At 43.2% G+C, this 19,101-nt stretch overlaps 1 protein-coding gene across 8 annotated transcripts in view; it reads right to left on the reverse strand.

Annotated features, from left to right (window-relative positions):
• Nucleotides 1–6,434: 6,434 nt before the first annotated feature.
• SSBP1 (single stranded DNA binding protein 1) overlaps nucleotides 6,435–19,101 on the reverse strand; it is a 51,650-nt gene continuing 38,983 nt past the window's right edge. For all 8 annotated transcript variants that reach the window (XM_029616800.1, XM_029616805.1, XM_029616803.1 and 5 more), the window contains 3 exons: nucleotides 16,107–16,194; nucleotides 8,998–9,086; nucleotides 6,435–6,593 (listed from right to left, as the gene is read on the reverse strand). In XM_029616800.1, the coding sequence (XP_029472660.1) occupies nucleotides 6,550–6,593; nucleotides 8,998–9,086; nucleotides 16,107–16,194 (221 nt within the window). In that variant the 3' untranslated portion in view covers nucleotides 6,435–6,549. The remainder of the gene's footprint in view (nucleotides 6,594–8,997; nucleotides 9,087–16,106; nucleotides 16,195–19,101) is intronic.

The following is a 19,101-nucleotide window of genomic DNA, read 5'->3' on the forward strand; positions in this document are numbered from 1 at the left end:
TGAACTGTATGATCTGGGGGCTCCGCAGCCGGTCTAACCGTCAACGGCGCGGACTGAGGAAATTTTTTTTTTTTGCCGGGGGGGGGGGGGGGGGATGGGGGATGACCCTCCTCCTCCTGCAGGTTAACTATATAAAATCTTCGGAGGAGGGCAAAATCAGATACAAAACGAGCCCTGGAAGTCCCGGGTGCGGGAGGGGAGAGAGAGGCAAGAGGGTGACCTGGGATGACCTGTCTGCTGAGAAAGTCTGCTCTCACATTCTCTTTTTCTGCAATGTGCGAGGTTGAGATCTCCTGAAGAGGCACTTCCACCCATTCCATAAGTTGGGCTATTTCCTGCAACACTTGCTGGCTCTTGGTTCCCCCCGCCCGATTGATGTACACCAACTGTTGTTGCATTGCTGATATTATTTGGACTGCTCGACTCTGCAATCTGTCACCAAACCAAAGCATGCCAACCAGACCACATGGGCTTCCAGACATTGATGTTCCAGTTTTTCTGCACTCCAGCGCCCTTGCACTGTCAGTCCAGTGATCTTAGGGAAACCCCTTTTCTTAGATGATCCACTTTTAACCACCACTGTAGTTGAGAGCAGACCTCCATCGGCAGGTGGAGCCGAATCGAAGAATCTTGAGACTGTGGGCTCTGAGATAGCAGAGTGCGCTGAAGAGGATGCATAACCGCCCTTGCCCACGGCACCACATCCAGGTTGCCACCATCAATCCAAGCACCTGAAGACAGGACCACATTGTTGGGCATATTGTGTTCGTCAATAGACGCACCTGTGACATCAGCTTCTGAATATGGCTGTCTGGCAGGAACACCCTGCCCTGTTTCGTGTCCAACCGAACACAAAGATATTCCAGTAATGTGATGGCTGAAGATTGCTCTTGGCCAGGTTCATGACCCAACCTAGCTCCTGCAATAAGGAGATCAACTTGCGCAAGACCCAGAGGCTCTCTTTCAGACTCTTGGCCCAAATCAGCCAGTCGTCCAAATTCGGGTGTACCAGGATCCCATCTTTTCTCAACTCCGCCGCCACCACCACCACCATAACCTTGGAAAAAGATTCTGTGCACAGTGGCCAGACCAAAAGGTAGCGCTCGAAACCGATGACTTCCCAATACCGTGAAACACAGAAATCACTTATGCTCTAGCCAGATGGGAATATGCAGGTATGCGTCAAACAGATCCAGAGACATCAGGAACTCCCCCCAACTGTACTGCCATTATCACAAGGCGCAAGGTTTCCATGTGAAAACGAGTCACATGTAAATGACGTTTGACTCCTTTGAAGTCCAGGAGGGGATAAAAAGAGCCCTCCTTCTTAGGCACCAAGAAATAAATGGAATAATCGGCCCATATTTTCTTGAGACATGGTCACTAGGAATCACAAACTGCAGGCTGAGGAATCTTGACAACGTAACCTCCATTACCTGTCTCTTCTGTGGAGAGTTGCAGGGAGGCACCATGAACACGTCCCAAGGCACACTGCAAAACTCCAGCGCATAGCCATCCCTTATCACCTCCAGCACCCACTGGCCCGTTGTGATCGCAACCCACCTCCGATAAAAAAAGAGTGGCAACCTCCTATCTCCTGATCCCGGAGGTGGGTCAGCACACCTTCAAGTAGGAGACTCGGGGTGCTCCACTACCTGAGCCTACATCCCCTTCTGGGCTGCCTGAGACTAAAGGACTGAGATCTACCCAAAGAATGAGTCTTTTGAAAAGTCACTCCTTTGTAGGGTCGAAAACGTCTGAACTCCCTAACACAACCTCTCGTGCTGAAAGATCGCGGCACCTGTTTCTTATCAAATTAGCACGTAATTTAGGAGTCTGGATTGATTCTAATGTATCTTTATCCCAGCACATCTCTAAAATAGTAAAAAATGTGTTCTTTAAACTGCATGTATTGAAACGACTTTGTCCTTTACTGTTCTCTCATGACTACTGATCAGTGTTGCAGGCGTTAATTTTTTCGGGCATAGACTATTGTAATGGTTTATATATTGGTCTGCCCGATACAGTGATTAGACCACTTCAATTGATTCAAAATTCAGCAGCCAGACTTCTTACCGCCACTCCTCTAAAACAGCATATTTCTCCTGTTCTACAGAAACTACACTGGTTACCAGTTAAATTTAGAATACGATATAAGATCATTTCATTAATACACTCCTTGTTAAATAACATTGACTCTACCTGGCTGTGTTCTACCTTGTGAATTTATAAGCCTGGGAGAGACCTTAGATCAGCGGGAAAAAATCTTCTGGAAGTTCCCACAGTGAAAGCAGCTGCGTTAAATATAACAAGGCAAAGAGCTTTCTCTATCGCTGGCCCCATTTTGTGGAATGCCTTGCCAGATCCTCTAAGACAAATATCTAGCCGAAAGGAATTTAAGAAGGCATTAAAAACCCATTTATTTTTTGAAGCATTCGGGAATGGAGAACTGACTAGCTAACAGCAAAATTGCTAGGAAACTACTTTGCAATTACATATTTAAAGGCTAGAGAATATCCTTAACTGCTTGTTAATCTACCTTTTCCCCTCTTTTAGTTTTTAAAGTAATGGCCAACTATCTTTAATTTATTCAATTTTATGTTTATTGATCATGTTTTAAAACTGTATTTTTATTCAGTTCTGTTTATTTTATTTATTTCTCTTTTTAAAGATACATTTTATGTTGGTTTGATTATAATGATGTTGTTGTAAACTGCTTTGGTCAATGTCATATTGGTAAAACGATATATAAATACGTTAAATAAATAAATAAATCCTCTGATAATTGAAGAACTGGGAACTCACCCCACTTATTGGCCATTTGCTCCAGCTCACTCCCAAATAAGAGCAAGTCTTTAAAGGGCAACTTCGTAAGATCAGACTTCAAGGTTGTATTGGCCGACCAATTTCTTATCCATAGCTGACACCTAGCCACTATTACTGAAGCCACCCCTCTGGCCGAAGTGCAGACCAAATCGCAGTCCGCTTCTGCCAAAAAGGCGGCTGCTGGTTTCATCACTATCATGGAATTCATACCAGATTCATCAATCTTCTGAGAGAGCAAGTAAAAAGAGTGAGCCACCAGGGAACAGAAACAAGCTATCTGCAAATTCATTGCCTCAAAGGCCTGCTTAAGGATAACCTCAATTCTCCTATCCTGTGCATCCTTCAAGACCGCTCCCCCTTCTATGGGAATAGTTGTCTGTTTGATAACAGCACACACAAGCACATCCACCTCTCGCAACTGGATCCAGGGGATACAGTCCTTCCAAGACTCGACCCCCTTTAAAATTAGTTTCTGGGGCACCCCATTCAAGATCAATGAATTCTTGAATGGCCTCCGTAACAGGGAAGAAGCATGAGGCGTTACACAAAAATCAAAATGGGATCTTTCCTTGGCTCAGACATGGATTCAGCCCCAGGAACTCCCAGCATCTTCAATGTCTGAGAAATCAGAGCTGGTAACTCATCTCTATGAAAGTTCCTCAACATAGTTCTAAAGGGCTCCAATCCTGTAGGAATTTCCCCATCCTCCAGGGAAGAAGGATCAGTCTCATCATCCATGCTATCTGGGTCCCTATTGGGAAGCCCGGCCACAGGCGTACACCGACGCTTACCTGCAGCTCTCGGCATGAGGGATTTCATCGCTTGCGACCCCAACCTGTCAAGATTGGCCAGGGCCGGGAACTTTGCCTGAAGGAAAGAATGCAGTCCTTAAAAAAAAATTCTACCCAAGAAAAGGCAGAAAGATCCATGCCAAAACCAGGAGGTAACTGTACTGTGCCCACAGAACTACTTTCCTCCACTGATGAACCAGTTAGAGGAGCTCCAAAATCAGGCGACCCTTCTGGCAGCTCTTTTTCTATTCCAGCACCAGGCTGGGAAGAACCAGGCTTAGTAAAATCAAGAGGTGGTAATTTTCCCTGAGCTTCCAAACAGCACTGACACAAATTCGACAGAATACCAGGTTGGGATGTTCGAATATGACAAGCAACACATAGGGCAAAGCGCTTAGGTTTCTTTGGTATGGGCGCCATTAGTCTGTCAATATGCACTTACAGGAGTCTGACAATAGTGCACCCAAACATTGAGGCGCTCATAGATAAGACGCACAACATTGTGTCTATATAAGTGCCCAAACTAAGCTCCCCCAGGATGCTAAGATAATGCGCACAAAAAAGAGCATGCATGCACAAATGGATGCTCTGGTTGGCACTCCTATGTGCCCAACTAGGTGCCCAACCAAACACACAATGATCCGCATAGTCAGGCATACAAGGATGATCCAACGGAACTGAAGAGGGCAGTCTGTGGCACACAAAAGACACGCAAAAATGCCGCCGCGGCCTACCACGCGGTGAACCAGATGAGCCTTGGAGTGGGGCCTAGCCACAAGGGCTGCTCAACTTACCAGGCTGTCCCTATCCCCTTAACTCCACTGGAGGCGGGGAACGACCGTCTGATTGCATGCTGAGCACAGGGCCCGGGAAGGGGGGGGGGGAGGAATCCCTATTCAAGTCCCTTTTCCTTACCCTTTCTTTCTATTTTTTTTTTATTTTTTTTTTAAATACCCTTTACCTGAGATCAGCCCGTCCCGGCTGAGTACAAGGTCAGTTTCTGGCTGCAGGGAGAGAGGGCATAAATCTTCACCGCCGCACTCTGCTTCCTACACACACTTGCCTTTCAGCTATTTTTTTTTACAGCTAAGTATGCCAGTTTGAAAAACCAGTTACCAGATCAAGGCACTCATCTGAGGGACCACAGAAATCACCTCAGGAATTCTCAACTGAAGGAGGGACCCATAAGGTATCACCACAGGAGAGCAGGGCAAATTAATTTCCTTCTTTTCTCCTTCTAAAACTCACAGCAATCCCCAGTAGGGAGATGAATGTCCACCATCTGCTGGAGACGGGGAATACTGGCAGGCTGATGTCACTGTAGGGGTAAATATACTGTGATATCAGTTTTGCTCCATTTCCATCTGCTGGTAGAGGTGCATAACCCACTGGTTTTGGACTCACCTGTATGTACACTTTCTTTTAACTTTCCTTCCTCACCTCCTTCTGACCCTCTTTCTGCCTCCTAAGCCAGAAGAGCACAAGAGCAGCAGCTTGCCCCAAATAAAACAAAAACCTCTTGGCAGATAAGAACCCAGGGTAGAGAAGAAAGCTGCACCACAGTAGAAGCAGAACTGCATTGGATATAGCCTCTATCCTGGAAGCACTGCCAGTCTGCCATTCAGGGCTAAGGGATGGAGGACCGCAATCCTCTTCACTGCTCCACGGCTGCAACATGGCTACCAGAGCCTCTGGCAATATCAGGGGTCCCGCTGAACTTTGGCTCACAGTGGCACTAACCCTTTTTTTTGTTTGTTTTATAGCTCAGCTGTCCAGCCAGGATAAAAAATTAAAGGCAAAGTAATCACTGTCACATAATTAAGAGGATCTAAAAGGGAGGAAAACAAAGGGGTGGGGTGGGAACAAATAGAGAAAACTCCCCCAAGGATCCCCTAGTCTTGAATTGTTCAACAATGGAAGGGAGAACTAGGTTTTCCCCACTATTTTTTTTTTTTTTTAAACTATACCAGATACCCTGCTCAACCGAGGGAGTGAGAGCTAGTCTTTCACTTCAGAAGCCACTGCCAAATTTTCCTTTTCAGCCTACCAGGTTGCAGTCTACAGCACAGGATGTTTGCCTCTCATCTGCTGGAGACAAAGAATACTGGCAAGCTGGTGTGAACACAGATGCATATAAAGAGTGACATTAGCAAGCCTGTTGATCTCATCTCCATCTGTTGATCGGTGAGCATAACCTACTGATCTGGTTTGATCTGACTGGATGAAGAATTAGCTTTTATACAGTAGCACACACTTATAAGTAACAAACAGGTTTGAATGTGCTCTACAAAGTGATATCCCTGAAGGTCAATTCCATACTCTACCTGTCAGTCACTGAATCCTGCTCAACAGCTGAATGAGTAGCAGGTGGTGTCAAGTTTATAAGTCTGCATGGTGCAAAGATTAGGAGGATCCTCCTCATCCCTCTGATATCACATCACAAAAGTGTGCTGCACTCAGGCCCTGGGAGGAGGGGAGCATGACTGCTGCTGCAGAGTGGACCCTACTGGGATAGAAGGAGGACTATAGCGTTCAAGCCTCAGTCAGCAAGGAGGACCTGATTCTTTTTGGAGAATGTGGATAAATCAGAAATGGAAAACATTGAATTTGGAGTATATATTGACTGAAGGCTCAGAGAATGTCATGAAAATTACTATCAGGTCCATCTCCCTCTATACAGATCCTCCCTAATATGAAGGAGAACCTCCTCTGTAGTGAGACACCAGGGCAGGAGCATATCTGTGACAGAGATCCATCATTAATATTCCCAAGTATGAGCTGCAGAAAAGATAGATTAAATTCCAGTACTAATCTTGCCACTCATATAAAATCCTTTTTTAATTAAAGAGCATGACAAGTGTGTGCATGATTATAGAGCTAGCATACAAGCCACAATGTTCAAGATCAGAATGTCCATTATGAAGAGTGGAACTTATGTCTTCTCTCGCACGTTATCACTCAGGAATATGATATTATCTGCAGAGAAAGAGAGGAAGAAATATTGAATTTTAAGGAAGGTTTTCAGAAAGTCAGGTTATCTAACAACAAATAGCCTGCCTCCCTCTCCCAAACAGCAGCAGATGAAAGTTGATAAACAACTTCTTCCAGCTGAGCTAGAGAAGCAGCTCAGCTCCAAAATGGAGTTCTGGATTTGGAACCAAAAGGCTGTACAGTCAAATCCCGAGATTTCAAATTGGAAAAATGGACTATAGTACAAAGAAATGCTGCAGGGAGAGCATGGAATCTTGGTGTGCGGTGGCTTTAGTGCTGGGGAACACTATAGGAGGGGTATGGAAACCTTGTGTGACTGAAGCCAAGATCCCTAAATGAAATGCAATTCCTTTACAGTACTGAACACAAATCAAGAAGCTTTTTTGTTCCCCTTTTGCATTAAAATTATTTTATTATAGTCTATAAAGCATAGAAGTGGTTTGCAAATAAATTAGTGGGCAGGACCTAGAAAGGAGCTCACAGATGTGGGGAGAGATAGTAACTTATAGCCATTTCTCCCTATGATGCAATATGAAACTTTTCAGCAACCTTTCCTTTTACAGTTCTGCTACCTGCTGAAAACAAGTTTAACTATCAATACAACCCTTTGGTAGAGATGGCTAACTCTTGTCCTAATTATTTCAACTGATCAGTGTTTTTTGTACAATGTATGTAAACTGATAATGCATGAGAAATCTACAAACAACAAATCCCATTGTGCTTCTGAGTCCTGACTAAGGCCTGGAATCTCTAAGGTCACAGACCTAGGAGAATCCGGCGGTAACGGGGGGGGGGGGGGGCTTTCGCACCCAATAGCACCATTGTAAAAGGTGGTGCTATTGTGCTTGCTTCTGGCAGCGAAAAGGGTTCTTACCTTTTCGCAGCCAGTGATCTTTCCGCCACATCCGCCCCAACGACACCCCGACTCCTCTTCTGGGGCCGACTCCACCGAGCTAGCTATCGCACGCAAAAAGTCCCTTTTCACGTGCGATACGCTACGAAAATGACCCCTTAAGTCAGGTACTGTGTGCAGGAAACTCAAATTTCCTTTCCACCTCTAGGACCCAGGGATGTTGCAAAGATGAGAGGGTTGATGTGATGACTGCCAACCCAGCTCAGGGGTCTTCAGTCTCCAAAGAGATTCCAGTCCTCAACCAACAAAGAATCTGTGTCTTTGAGGAAGCTGTCCTGGGGAGGGGAGGAAAAAAAACCCCAAGAAAAACCCAAAATGCTGACCATATTTAAGCTATTTCCTAAAATAGGAGAATCCAGTCCCTGATCACTCTATGTAACTTTGCAATTAGGGGGTTCTTTCCTAAGACAGACAGGAAGAAAACACTTGAAAGCTTCCAAGTTGAAGACTTCAGAGGAGATATCTCAAAGCACTTCAAATTATCAGCCTGATTCTTGGCTTTTTCCTTCCCTCCACTGGTCTTCTTTCAAGGTCTCCTTTCTTTTTATCCAAGCACCTATTTTAGGCTTTGCTATTTCTTCAGCAAAAGATATGCACAATTTATTATGGTCATGCCCCATATTTTTTAGAAATCTTCCCAAAATCCACTCTTCACCTGTTACTGTTTTGATACCTTGCTTGTGTTTCTGCAATGTCTGTACAGTGTTGTTCCCATTTATTTAAATTCAGAATAGCAGGTGAATTTAAATAAATGAGAAGAAACTTTAAACAAGAATATAGCTTCAGAAATTAAAACAAAATGGTGTTAGTTTATAAAACTATGAGTACAGGTCTTGCTCAGCATTTGGCCAATTACCTAATTCTATTCAGACCAACTTATTCCTTTGCTCCTCTCAGCTTGACTGCTGGTGGGTCCTCCCTAACTAGGATAAGACAAGAACATATTCGCAAAACTGCCAATTTTTATGGAACTGGCTTCCACTCTGTATTAAGATGGAGAAATATTTCAAATTTCTCAAGAGCCTTAAAGCTTGGCTGTTCTCAGGTTTTCATGTGGATTCAAATTTTTTGACTGGTGTATTGACTGTTGTATTGGGTTGTTTCATTTTTCTTTTTATTATTTACACTGTGTGTTTTGGTACCTTTGATTTAAGAAATTTTGTTTTAAATGTGTCTCTCTAATTGAAATGGCTGTCAGATCTGACTTTGTTAACCACTTTGATGGTACTAATGGAACTGCGGTATATCAAGTGTTTGTTTTAATTAGTAACAAAGTGATAGCATGGCTACTTTAATCCCTCCGCAGAAATGCTCTAGAGTCTGTGAGGCTTTGTCAAAATGGGGGCGAGGGATATGGAATTTTCCATCCTAAAACAGTAGGGTTAGCTATAAGCAAGAGTTGGACTGGTCCTGGAGGTCTATCTCCTTCCCCTCTCATGGTATTTGGATCACATCTTACCCACCCTCCTCCATTACCTGCTATGATGGTGGTAGCTTGCCGCTTCACATTATTTTTATCTGTATATTCCCCATAGTCAATCTTGCCTTCCACATAGACTCGAGCCCTGACAGACAAAAATAAAGAGAAATAAACTAACAGTGTAATATTATCATTATCAAATAACAAATGGCATGCAAATATACAGAAGATTGTACATCAAAATATCAATTACAAAGACCTCATTCATAGGGTGTGATTTACTAAGGCTTCTCTCTCATCTGTCTCTATGGGAAAAAAACTTAGTAAATCAGGTTCTTAACGCGTATGTTATTCTCATAACATTTGTTCAATATTTGATCATTTGTCCATGAGAAGATAGTTTTAAACTTGTGTGTCATGTGCAAATCAAATAAGGCAAGATTCTTCCCCAGTGATTCTCAATTCACTCTTTGGATGCAGACATTTCAAAAGGCATTTTGTGCAGGGAGAAGGATCCTTAATTCATCAGGTACACAGTAATGTTGAAATTTTGCATTATAGATATTAATTGCAAAGATACATAGATCCTTCTCCCTGAAGGAACAATTGAGAATCATTTTGGGGAAATACCTTACCTTTGATATAATTTTCTCATGGACCAATTATTAAATATTGAATGTTATTCTTAAAACATATATATTAAAGTATGAGGTCCTTACTATTGATTTGTTGTATAATATTATATAGTTTTGCATACTACCTCTGGCGGGTGCATAGCCTGCCAATGTATACCTTTCAAACTCAAAAAGGTAATGGTGCCATAACATCTAGACACAAAATCTTGTGTGTTTTTGGTGAACACACACTATACTCAAATACCCAAAGCTCACAACATTAATTAGATGGTTATACTGTCCCTGCTCTAAAGAGCTGACAACCAACGTTTGAGCACAGGAAGACTACATACCTCTCACAGGAAACGTGTTTAGCTCAGTGCTGAGTGCCTATCCAGATACAGAATAGGGCAATATACCAGTAGTAAAACTAAAGGACATTTATTTATTTTATTTTAAAACTCTTGTATTCAGCATCTTCCAATATTCATCCATTGTGGATCACACGATAATGTTCATAAAATACAAACCATTAAATCTGTAGTGTTGCTCCAGATGCTAGGTGCATTCTGGTCCATCAGTCAGCTGTTCAGAGGTCCTGGCTTAGATGGAGAGCAGCCTGTGCCAGTATGAACCAGGTAAGTCAATTACTATCAAGGCTTCTAAGACTGGACTTCCTAACTCCTTAAGATACCAGGGCTCGCACTTAAATCCCTCTAAGCCTAACATGCTTTATTCTCAATATCACTTTCAGTGCTAATGGCGCTCTGATTCTAACACATGCTATTCTCAGTACCTCTTCCAGTGTTTGTTCAGTGCTGCATACATTCTGTAGCACCATAGAAATGTTAAGTAGTTGCAGTTCTAATGGCAATCTTTCTTCCCCCTTTAAATGTAACATTATATTAAAGCCTAGTACAAAAGGTCATCTCATTCTCCCAATATCTACCTTGAGTGCAACAGATTAACCATGCACTGTGGCCAGTGGGACCACTCTTAGTGACTGGAATAAAAGCTTGCAGGTCTGCAGTACTCTGTTATCCAGGATTCCCAATCCCCTTGGGGTTTGACTTTAATTCCCCCTTCGTTATGCTAAACCACATATAACGCACTTTGAAACCAGCTTCCTTTTAATAGTTTATTCAACGGTTCACAACCAGTATTGCATCTCATATTCAATCAGTGATTTCCTTTAAAATTCTTGGCTAAAACACCTAATGAACATCATTTTTGTTCTGCACGTTTTCTCTAGCAACTGGCTGAAACATGTACAGTCCCCCCATATTTTAACTCTACCAGTAGTGGATGGTAGTAACACAATCCCAAGATCACAAAGTTCTCTAACAAAATTGCCCCATTCCAGTTACCTACAAACAGAACTATAATGCTTAAATCTATTTATCATCTTTCAATACCTTGACAGTGAACACTGTACCTTAGAAGCGAACTCCAGCTTAATATCTTAAGAATAAAAATTCCTATCTAGACTCAAGAGCTCTTCCATTAGCACAAAGAAACAGTGACATCAAGACTTCCCTTCAAACTCTTACTAGCAGGGCATCCTCTAGAGCAGTGGTTCTCAACCTTTTTTCTGTCGGGGCACACCTGACAGATGGTTCTCACATGCGTGACACACTGAACACATGACCATCATAGGGCTAAATGTAAAAGTACAGTTTGCATCCACAGGAACCCCCTGACCCACAATTATGGATGTAAAGCAGAATTATGACATTCCCCGTACAACTCACCTTACGAAAAATATATTCTGGTTCTAGTGTCATCTCAGTAACAGCAACACAAACTCCAACTACCAGGCTCAATAGCTCTACTTATGAAAAGACAGCAGTTTATCACTAATGCATGTCCTCTTGAGAAAATACAACAAATAAAACTGATACAGTAAAATACCTCACCTCGGTCAAACACACACAGAACCGACCTAACATACTCCCAGGATCTGCAGTAATGCACAAACTAATCCGCACACAGTTACACTTGTATTATGGAATGCACTCAAACAGTAACAACCCTACCTATGAAAAGGCAACATTACAAATATTAAATCAGGCCCTAAACACCAATACACCTCCTATTAGTAAAACAGAACTAGCCAAGCAGCTATAGATCCCAACACAGAAATAATTGTATAACTATACTAATAAGCAGAATAAATGTTTCACAACAACTATGAACAGAATAATATCCAACAATTAAAAACTCATAAAAATTATTTAAAATTCTCCAAACACCAATAAAATATTTCAAAACAGCAGACATTTATTTAAAAATTTTTCTATACCATCATTAAGTTAAATACCATCACAACGGTTTACAGAAGGGCACGATAAAGAGAAATATGGGTGGTATAGATTACAAATTATGGGTGGTATAGATTACAAATTACTCGTGTGCCATCATAGTACGGTAACATAATATTCAGTAATTAAAATGGCAGTCAATCAAGAAAAGTAAACTTAAAAAGTCACCTTTACTAACCCCCTCCAGCAGCTCTCCTACTCTTCCATGCAGGCCAGTAGCACACACCAGAAGCAGTAGTGGCTGAAGCTCTGTACTCATGGTCCTCTTCTTTAGAGCTCACGACCAGTCTCTCTGATCTCACAAACACACACACACATACATACCAGTTACACCCCCCATGACCAGTTTCTGTCTTTCACACACCAATCATCTCCTGACCAATCTCTCTCTCACATACACACCAGTCACCTTCCCGATCAGTCTCTCTCTCTCATGCACACACACACACAGGCTTCCCATTCCCATGTTCTATCTTACATAATTAGGCTTCTAACTCCCATGCTGTGTCTCACACACACCCATGTTTCTCACTCCTATGCTAGCTCTCTCCACATGCACAGGCTTCTCATTCCCACAATCACTTTTTCTCTCACACACACTCCAGTCATCTCCCTGACCAGTCACTTCCATTGTCTCTCCTATATTCACACACATCACCTCTCTGACTAGTTTCTCTCAATCACACACATGCTCTCTCTCACACACTAATGATCTCAATCAAATGCTCTCACTTACACACAGGCTCTCAGTCACAGTTACACATGCACACTCTCAATCACACATACATTCTCTCACTTACAGACAGACTGTCTGTCTCTCTCATTTCCTGCCCCCCCCCCCCCAAGCACAAATGGTAGCTGCAGGAGCCGCCTCCTCTAGCCCCCACAGGCCAAGAAAGAAGAATTCCATCGTCCACGGGAGGCTAATTCTGCTGTCTCCTGTGCAGATTTCTGGCTGCTTCTGATTTTGCTTTGGGCCCATGCTCCTGCTCGGGGCCGCCGCTGCTTTTTCATGCAGCATGACTCTTTCTTCTTCCCGCGCACCCCACTGCACATCACTTCCTGTTCCGGGCCAGTGGGGGCAGGTGCGGGAAGAAGAAAAGGCCCAGCCGCAGTTGCCAGCCTCCACTAACACCGCTGTCGTTCCCATCCAGGCTTGAACGTGCTGATAGCCCGGGCGGCAAGGGCAGCAGTGGAAGATAGCCTGCCTCTTGCTCGGTGAAGGAAGAGGGGAGAAGAGCAGCGGGAGACCGGTAGCACATGCGACACACCTGCCGCTGCTTGGCGACACACCTGTTGAGAAGCGCTGCTCTAGGGCAAAAACCATTATTAAACTTTCTAGATCACCACAGCCCTGCAGTTGCCACAAATTACCTGATGGCTTGTGGTCCATATCTCCCTGGAAGACTAACTCTGGTGTCAGCATACACTGAACCCAGGCTCTCAATTAGTACAAATTAAATTAATCTAGCTTTACTCCCCAAATAAGGCAATGTAGGCTTTCTCAGCAGTGTTACTAAACCAGCTAGCCAGTCTTAACCTAATAGTTTTCCTAATTTCTCTATATATAACATGATATCTAGCTCTAGTGCACCTACTGATGATAATCGGGATTTAAATAGTTAAGGATTAAATGATGAAAATTAATGGAACAGTTTTGCACAAGAAAAGGAATGAGTTTTTGTTTTTAACAGGCAAAACAGGCCTGGCATGAGACACGCAAGCAGTTTGTGTGGAGCCAGCTCAAGGCCTAGTATGCCAAGATAACGGTACTTTTACATCATTAGTTTAGGTAAAGATTGAGTAATTCTGCACTCCAAATAAGGGAGTGATCCCAAAACAAAAGAGAAAAAAACAAAGAAGAAACGCTGTCAGCCATACATGTATATAACGTATCTTGTATTAAAGGAGGAGAAGAGAGAAAGCAGGACAGGTTAGGAAGTACTTTGCTTCTAAGACAGATTAATTATATATTCATTTCTTGCATTTTACTAACAAAGATTATTCGTTAAGACAAGAAGTTGTGACTTATTACAGAAGGGCAGGCCTTCTGCCCCAGAGCTTAGACTCCGGAATTGAACTCTCTGCGTGTTTAGAGCATTCAGATGATGATTTGAACTCCCTGCAAAAGCAGGTAATGATACTTTTGAAATCCCAGAGTATCGCAGCGCTCTGGTAATGAACACTACCGGCAATTCAGTTCTAACAACAAGCTATCATTCTGCAGAACTTATGTTCCTTCCTTCGCCTAGGGCTCGCTCTTTCAGGATCTAAACTCAACTAAAGCATTTCTATATTTCATCTCTAGCTTTGCAAGCTTCTTATAATTAATACAACACAGACTTAATGCCTTTCACAAAAAAAAAAAAAAAAAAAAAGAACAAAAACTTAACTTTAGGTCCATGATTGCTTTTCTCCTCCCTCAGAGGTTTGCTCCATGATTTGGCTAGGATTAGCTCTTCACCCTACTACTGCTGCTCCTGGACCTCTGCTTCTCTCCCTTCTGCTGGTTGTTTCAGCTCCACCCCTCTTATAGCTTCTATCAGCCAACTGGGGTGATTCCACTGAATCACTGTGATTCAGCTCTTCTAAGCACAGCTTCTCTCCACACTAGCCCCAGTTGGGACCATTAGCCTTAATGTGCCCTGTTTTACTGCTAGTCTGCTGTCTTATACTTTCTGTCTTGCGCAGGGACTAATACATTCCTCTTACATCATCACATACATAATTAACAGAAAGACAGCACATTGCAAATGAAACTAGAGAAATCTGGTATAGTTAAAGAACCTGTACACAGTGCACAATAGGGATGTGAATCGTTTTTTGACGATTTAAAACAATCGTCAGATATATTTTAAATCGTCAAAAATCGTTAGAGCCGCGATACAATAACAATTCCCCCGATTTATCGTCAAAAATCGTAAATCGGGGGAGGGGGGGAAAACCGGCACACCAAAACAACCCTAAAACCCACCCCGACCCTTTAAAATAAATCCTCCACCCTCCCGAACCCCCCCAAAATGTTTTAAATTACCTGGGGTCCAGTGGGGGGGTCCTGGCGCGATCTCCCGCTCTCGGGCCACGGCTGCGTTAAGAGAAATGGCGCCGGTGGCCCTTTGCCCTTATATGACAGGGCAAAGGTAGCGCCGGCGCCATTTTGGTTCCTGTGACCTGACGTCACGAGTGCAGGAGATCGCTCCCGGACCCCCGCTGGACCCCCAGGGACTTTTGGCCAGCTTGGGGGGGCCTTCTGACCCCCACAAGACTTGCCAAAAGTCCAGCGGGGGTCCGGGAGCGACCTTCTGCACTCGGGCCAATTTGCCAATATTCAAAATGGCGCCGGCGCTACCTTTGCCCTCACTATGTCGACATAGTGAGGCCAGAGAGCGGGAGATCGCACCGGGACCCCCCCCCCCCCACTGGACCCCAGGTAATTTAAAACATTTTGGGGGGGGGGTTCGGGAGGGTGGAGGATTTCTTTTAAAGGGTCGGGGTGGGTTTTAGGGTTGTTTTGGTGTGCCGGTTTTCCCGCCCTCCCCCGATAAAACGATTTTTTAACCTAAAAAACTAAAACGATCAGATTCCCCCCCCCAGCCAAAATCGATCGTTAAGACGATCGATCACACGATTCACATCCCTAGTGCACAGTCCCTTTGAAAAACTGGTAAACATGAGGAAATACCACCACTCTCCTATCACTTCATTTAGTGGAAAAGAAAAGTCTGGACTCTATGATGTACCATCCCTGGCCTAGCCTGAAATGTATGCTGCTCTATTGTGCTGCAGCATGACACATGAGCCAAGGCCAACATCACTCATTGGTGTCAAGGATGGCTGTTTAGCAGGCCCTAAAGTAGGACTGCTTTACTGCTTCCACTCCTCCTCCCAATGTAATCATTCAAACAAAAACCAATAGCCTATATGGATCCCAGTCAAAGGATCCCAAGCGCTGGTGCCATTTACACACAGCAGCTCAAACTGATAAATCTCTGAATACAACTCATAAAAGGCTACTGCAAACAGCTTTCATTTTCATACACTATCTCATTAACATGAAACAGCAAGAAAGATGCATAGAAACACAACTGTACATAATTCACAAAACTATTGTACAACTTGCCTCTTAAAAATGCCTGTTATGCAACCCATAAAGATTGCTGTGAGCTAAAGAAAGCAAAGAATTTCCTTTGTGAAACTGCTGTGAACAGAAAATATTCGTGCCACACTTACCCCTTCTTTACATACTGATAAGCAACATCTCTCAGGCCAGGCCGGAACACAGACACTCTGTGCCACGTAGTCTTCTGGCTGATGTCTCCTGAGCCATATGATAGAGAGAGAGAGGACTATTAGTGCATGTCCCAGTCTTAAAATCTCAGATCCAATTTTTAGATCTCAAGCCCCCACTTGTAGCATCTTAAACCTCTGTCTGCGGCATCTTTCTGCACCTTCTTTCATGCCAAGCCCTTGCCTGTAATACACAATATACACAAGAAGAGGACATATCAAACATTTAATCTCATTTATTAATGTATACCCCAATTACCTATCTAACATTAAAATTCTCTCTAGCACACTCATCCATCACACATACACACATCTAAAACCAATTATCCAATATTCATCAATAACATAAGATATTCTTTATAATTTATGTGTCTTATAATATGACTTCTAAATTTTAAGAATTTTGAAACACACTGATGTTAGTCCTAATGTCCAACAAAGATCTTCATTAGGACTAACATCAGTGTTTTTCAAAATTCTTAAAATTTAGAAGTCATATTATAAGACATATATAAATTATAAAGAATATCTTATGTTATTGATGAATATTGGATAATTGGTTTTAGATGTGTGTGTATGTGTGATGAATGAGTGTGCTAGAGAGAATTTTAATGTTAGATAGGTAATTGGGGTTTACATTAATAAATGAGATTAAATGTTTGATATGTCCTCTTCTTGTGTATATTGTGTATTACAGTAAGGAAGAGGTAGTTTGTTGTTTTTTGACCCTTGTGTGACTATACCATAAGCCCTTGCCTGTGACATCTATATGCACCTTCCTGCACTACTACCACAACTTATTTCTTTAGTAACACTAGCATAATAGATAGCAGATAAAGATCAAATATGGCTTATCTAATCTGTCTAGCAGTAATTGTCCACGTTGGGTAGATGCATATTCAAATTCTCATCTGGAACCCAACATACACACTCTTTCCCCCATGTCCTTCACCTAACCTTTCAAAGCACTATCAGAGGATTATAATAGGGCCTCTAGTCTCCTGCAATTCTGGGCCTTTCCATGGAATTGCCTGTTCCCAGCAGAATTGCCGCAGGAAACTAAGAGCCATACAATCAGCAATTGCAGCCTTCTCTTTTGCATGGAAGCCACTGGGTCATGATTGCTGCTACGCTCTGCTCGCTGCCACTTGGATCTGTTCCGCTCCTTCCTGCCATGCGCACCCACATGTGCCGCCATCATTTCTATGGTGGCCAATAGGATCACTACCTTGTGATAGGAGTCGTGGAGAGAGAGAGAGAGAGAGAGAGAATGCCCCCCCCCCCCCCTTCCTCTCCTCCGAGGCCGGGCACTGCACTACTGCATCTCTCTCCTCCACACTCCTTGCCGTGATCAACACAGCTGGAAAGACTGTTGCCAACTGCTCCGGAGGTTTAGTGGTTCACACCACAAAGGCCCCCCACAGAATAGAATAAAGTGGCCTGAGCTGCTGAAATGAATGAAAGGACTGGGGAGTGGAGGCCAGACAATGGTAGCAGATTTGAGGGTGGACATGCGGGGCGCGGGGAAGAGAGTGAGGGGATGGGGAGTAAGAGTGAGTGAAAGGTTGTGGGAAGGGAGAAAGGCAATCTGAGAGGTTGTACAGAGCAGGTATGAGAGGTACAGAAGGGTAACAGTGAGTAAGAGGTTGGGAGTAGAGAAGCAATTATGAGTGAGGGGTTCTGAGGTGTTGTAGAGAGGGAGAGAATGAAAGGTGAGGGGGAAAAATTGGGTGTGATGGGGGTGAGGGGAGAGGACTGGAATTGCTGTGGAGTATGAGTGAGGATAGGGGGTTAGAGAGGGAATCAAGGAACTGTGATTTGCGAGTAAGATGATCGAAGGGATGTATGTGGACATACAGTGAGGAGGAGGATCAGAGGGTGTGGGTGTGTGTAAAAGGATTGCAATGGGTGTGAGTAAGGGTACTAAAGGGAGTGAGAGTTAGAGAGAGGATCATTGATGGCAGGGGTGGATCATTCCTTCCTTTCCTGAGCCCTCCTCTTCTTCTCCCTCTGGGCCTCCATCCTCCTCCATCCCTTATCTCTCTCTGTCTCCTGCAAGAGAGACCCTCTCTCCCTATTCCCAGATCACTTCCCCTCCTTCCTCTGTAGTGCTAATCACCAAGATACTTTTTTCCAATAATAAAGAACCAAATAAACTGAAAAAGAAATATCAGAAAAATAACTTTTTTTAAAGTACATTTTCAATATTTAGCCCCAATAGGGAACATATTAGCCTTAATATGAAAATGTAAATGTATATAAAATTATGCAAATTTGTCACACAATTGCTGCAGAATTTTGGAAAAATATGCCACAAAACTGGCTCTATCTTGCAGCAGAATCTTGAAAAATAAGCTGCAGGAGACCGGGGACACCAATTATAACTGCAAATTGCTTCACTTCTATCTTCTTGCCACCAAGGACCCCTCTCTGTGTCTACTTCTGGATTTTTTTTAATTCTCTTGCCGTTTTTGACTCAGCCACTTCCTCTGGGAGGTTATTCCAGGCACTGCCCTTTCCTTGAAAAAATATCTTCTGGCTTTGTCTTGAGTTTACCCCCTTGCAGCTTCATATTGTGACCCCTAGTTCTAAAACTTCCTTTCCATTATACATTATTAATACATTTCAGATACCTAAAGGTCTCTCTATCCCTCCTGTCTTGCCCCTCCTCTAGGGTATACAAATTTAAATCTTCAAGGCTCATTTAATTTGACTTCTGATACAAACATGCCATTTTGACTGCTTTTCTCTGAAGCAACTCGTGCCTCTCTTCGTCCTTTCTGAGGTACAGCCCACAGAACTAGGTGTGGTTTCACCAACAACTTGTAAAGAGGCATTACCTACTGGCTATGCCTCTCCCAGCATCCCTTTGGCTTTGGCCACTACCTTACCAAACTGTTTTCCTACCTTAAGATCATCCAGTACTATCTCTCAAAGA

Source organism: Rhinatrema bivittatum, chromosome 9, assembly GCF_901001135.1.
Source record: "Rhinatrema bivittatum chromosome 9, aRhiBiv1.1, whole genome shotgun sequence".
In the NCBI taxonomy this organism is placed as follows: domain Eukaryota; kingdom Metazoa; phylum Chordata; class Amphibia; order Gymnophiona; family Rhinatrematidae; genus Rhinatrema; species Rhinatrema bivittatum.